The sequence below is a fragment of the Athene cunicularia genome, assembly GCF_003259725.1.
Source record: "Athene cunicularia isolate RWA chromosome 24 unlocalized genomic scaffold, athCun1 chr24_part1, whole genome shotgun sequence".
Taxonomy (NCBI): domain Eukaryota; kingdom Metazoa; phylum Chordata; class Aves; order Strigiformes; family Strigidae; genus Athene; species Athene cunicularia.
In genome coordinates, this window is record NW_020799132.1 from 4894358 (window position 1) to 4898023 (window position 3666).

Consider the following 3666-nt stretch of genomic DNA (forward strand, 5'->3'; position numbering starts at 1 on the left):
AGGCCGGGGGGTCCCCCGCTGCCTCCCCGCGCCGTGGCTGGCACAGGGAGACAGCCTGCTCGGCGAGGTGCCCACCTGCTGCCAGGGGGCTGCTGGCACCCCAGAGCCGTGGGGAGGTCGCAGAGCAGCCGTGGAGCAGAGGCTTTGGCCACCTCTGCCGGCCCGCGGCAGGCTGGCGCTGTGTTGGGTGATGGCATTGCCACAGCATCTGCCTTGCCTGGCCCGCCTGCCTCTGAGCCCACACAGGGGCCTGTTGAGGGGCTACAAGCACTGAGCATGGACCACCAGGTCTCCCCTGCACGGCAGGGCTGCCAAACACCCGAGCTTCGCTGCAGCGTGCCAATAGGTACAAGGGCAACGGGCCTGGGACACGATGGATGTATCCACCCACCCCGCCCCTCCAAACCCGGGGACAACACGCAGCGGTTTGCGCTGCACAAAGCACTGGACGCAGGGCACACGGCTCCTGTACCCCAGTGCCCTGGTGCCTGTCAGATTCTGGACTTCCCTGCTGCCACCTCAGCATCACCCGCAGCTCCATCACGCCCAGGGACGCCGTCCTTCCCCTAGAGCACGGGGGCTCGAGCTGAGGGCAGAAGCTAAACTCACTCTGTCAGGGCGAGCCAGCGCTGAGCACAGCTCTGAGGGATTTGGCAGTGATTGCTCTCGTTCCCCAGCTAATTGCAGAGGAGAGGTCTGCTCAGAGAAGATTTGAGACTACCTAAGCTGTACCTCTGGATCAGACCCCCTGGAAGGAGCCTCCCTCCTTCTGAGTATCACTGTCCATTCATTCCTCACCCAGCCCAGCCTCCTGCAGCTCCCTCCTCATTCATTTCTCCCTCCTTTTCCCTCTTTGTCATTAACTTTTCTCCTTCCAACCCACATCCCATCTCAGACTCACACACACACACACACACACACACACACACTCCTCCACCCTTGCTGCATCCCTCTGAATTTATCCCCTCTTGCTCCTCCAGGCTTTATCCCTGTGACTGGACCCACAGGTCAGGCACTAGGTGCCCATTTTCCAGGTACCCGAGAGAACTCTGCGCTCTGCTCCCGGACCCACGTTGGGGTTGGCAGCACGAGCGCTGCGCCCACACTGTGGGCATGGCTTGGCATCCCCCTAAATAGGATCAGGGCAGCATCCATCCCCCGATAGGAACGTGAGCACTTAACCAGGCACTGCCTGCTGTAGCTGACTCCAGCGAGAGACGAGAGGAGGGAAAGGAGGGAGGAAAGTTCATAGGAATCAGAGCAACCCCCATTTCCAGCCCAAGTCCACAGTCTCAGCTACGTGGTGAGCTCCAGCCCAATCCTTCCTCAAGTGCTCTTTACCTGCGTGCACAGATTCCAGGTTCACCATCCTGCTGGTGGAGGGAAATCCGCGGTGCGCCCAGCCTCCTGCCGTCAGCCCCAGGTTACCAGGGGCTGCCAGTTTGTCCTCCCTCCTCTGCCACCCGCTGCCTCTCGAACCGGGCGTGGGTCCGCTCCCGAAGGGACCTAGAGCTCCATTGCCTGTTGCCATGCAGGGCCAGGTGAGCATGCGGCGCCACGCCACGCCTCGCCCCACCTCCGGCTCCCTCGGGTGCCCTGACACCCAGCAGCCTGGCGCCCGGCCCATGCAAAAGCATCCATTTGCATATTAGTAACTCGGGGATGGATGAGTCCCTGCAGCACTACCAGGGCGTGGGGTGGGGTGGGAAGGAGGGAGGAAGGAAGGCGGTTTGCCCGCCCTCAGCTGCACAGATACACCCCGCAGCACCTGCCTGCTGGGCTGCGAGCGAGGGGCTTTGAGGGGGCTCCGCCACCAGCCCCAGACCCGAGTTGTTCCATGGTGGGAAGGCTTTTGGCTCTGCCCCTTGCAATGCACGGGGAGGAGAGGCCGAGGCATAGAGCCAGGCTGGGCAGTGGCCACCAGCACCCAGAAGGGAAGGTGTTTGAGCTGAGGGAACAGCCCCTCCAGCCCTTTCGGGTTCATTTCTGGCCTCTGATAAGTCCTGGGGTCTGCTCGGAGGGAGCCATGAGAGCAGCCTGTGCCGTTGAGTCTTGGCATCCCCCAGGTCTGGGCTGAACCCGAGCGATGCTGTACGACACAATCAGCACAGACAGGAAAGTTAAGAGCAGAAAGGTAACCTGGTCTGGCTAAAGACACAGCGTTGGCAGCACATGGAGACTCCCCTTCCCTGACTTGTGGTACATCAATCCCCCAAGAAGCGTGGAGAAGGGGCAGACAGCCTCTTCCTCCTCCACGTTAAGGCTGCAGCATGTAACCGACTTCCAGGGAAGCCATGGGGGGAAAAAATAAAAAATCCCCTAACGTTGACTTGTTCTGTAGGAAGCTGCCAGAGGCCGGCTCCTCAGCCGACACTCTGTGCCATGACAGGGACCAACAGTCGCCCCGATGGACCCTGGCACTGCGGCTGGTCCCTGTCCCTGCCGTGCGCTGCCTGATGCCCCCCACCACGGCCCAGGGTAGCAGGACGCCTGCGTTCAACTCCTGAGCTCCAGCCCTGCTCAACCCCCTCCTGAAAGCGTTAACACGCTCCATTGGTAGCTGCCAGGTACAAGCTATCACACATTCATCTCTCCCTGGCTAATTCACGTTCCAGGGCTCTCGGCTTTCCCACATACTGCTCTCCCTCCCTGGAAAGACAGGTTTCTCTGAAGAGATGGGTGGGCGGGCGAGCAGGCTCTGGAGCCTCACCTCCAACCCAGTCCGAGTTATGAGGCTGGAGTGGTTGGTTGCCCTCGGCTTGCGTGGCCAGAGAGGACATCCTCGGGAGAGGGCAACACGCTGGCAGGAAAGGGTGGATGTCTTAAACGAAACTCTAACAGGGAAAAAGCGGAGGAAAGCAGGGAGGAGAAATGGAAGAGGGAAAGCGGGGAGGAGGGGAAGTTCCTGAGTCATGCTAAGGTTTGCGGGACGGGGCGCAAGGGGAGAGCTCTGCGGGCTGCCTTCAGCGCTGCTCCAGGAAGCAGAAAGGTGCCGGGGGGTGGTTTGCACTGGCAGCTTGCTTGAAGCTGCTGGAGGGACTGGCCTCCTGCCACCGATCCCCAGCCCGTGGCAGAGCCCCAGCCATTCAGGCCCTGATCCTCGGGGCGTTCCTGGGCAGCTGCTGGTCTGTTTTCTAGTGTTTTCTGCATGACCCGTCTGGGTCATCTTTTCTGCATGCACGTCTGGGTTTTCCCCATCTTGAAGACTGACGTGATCAGGTGTCCTCACTGCGTCAAACGTGGATTTGCTGGTGGCTTCCAGCCAGTTGGAAGGCTCTGGAAAGGCTGGGGACCCCGAGAGCTCTCCTTACCCCCATCAGAGCACCTTTTGTCCCCCCCAGTCGGGAGTTTCACTTGACACCCATCTTTGCCCTCTGCTTGCCGGTGCTGAGCCGAGCAGCCTGTCCCGGAGGCCCAGGGAGGCAGGTCCCCGCGGGTGGCACCTCCACCCCGGCGGACAGGGATCCCGGGCATCCGGACGGGGATCCGGGGCATCCTCGGGCGGGGATGCTGGCCCGGCCACGGGCAGGCCCGCAGTGCCCTCTCCTGGCCCTGCCCGCGCCGCTGGGATCTGCTTTTTTTCCCCCACTGTTATTTTGTGGTGAACAGAACAGCAGGGAAAATATTAATATCGAGGCACTTTTCCCCCTAGACACAGTGCTGTGC

General features: G+C 61.3%; 1 protein-coding gene across 1 annotated transcript in view; it reads right to left on the minus strand.

Annotated features, from left to right (window-relative positions):
* POU2F3 (POU class 2 homeobox 3) overlaps window positions 1-1627 on the minus strand; it is a 42345-nt gene extending 40718 nt beyond the window's left edge. The window contains exon 1 of the mRNA XM_026863745.1: window positions 1342-1627. Coding sequence (XP_026719546.1) covers window positions 1342-1627 — 286 coding nt within the window. The remainder of the gene's footprint in view (window positions 1-1341) is intronic.
* Window positions 1628-3666: the final 2039 nt, after the last annotated feature.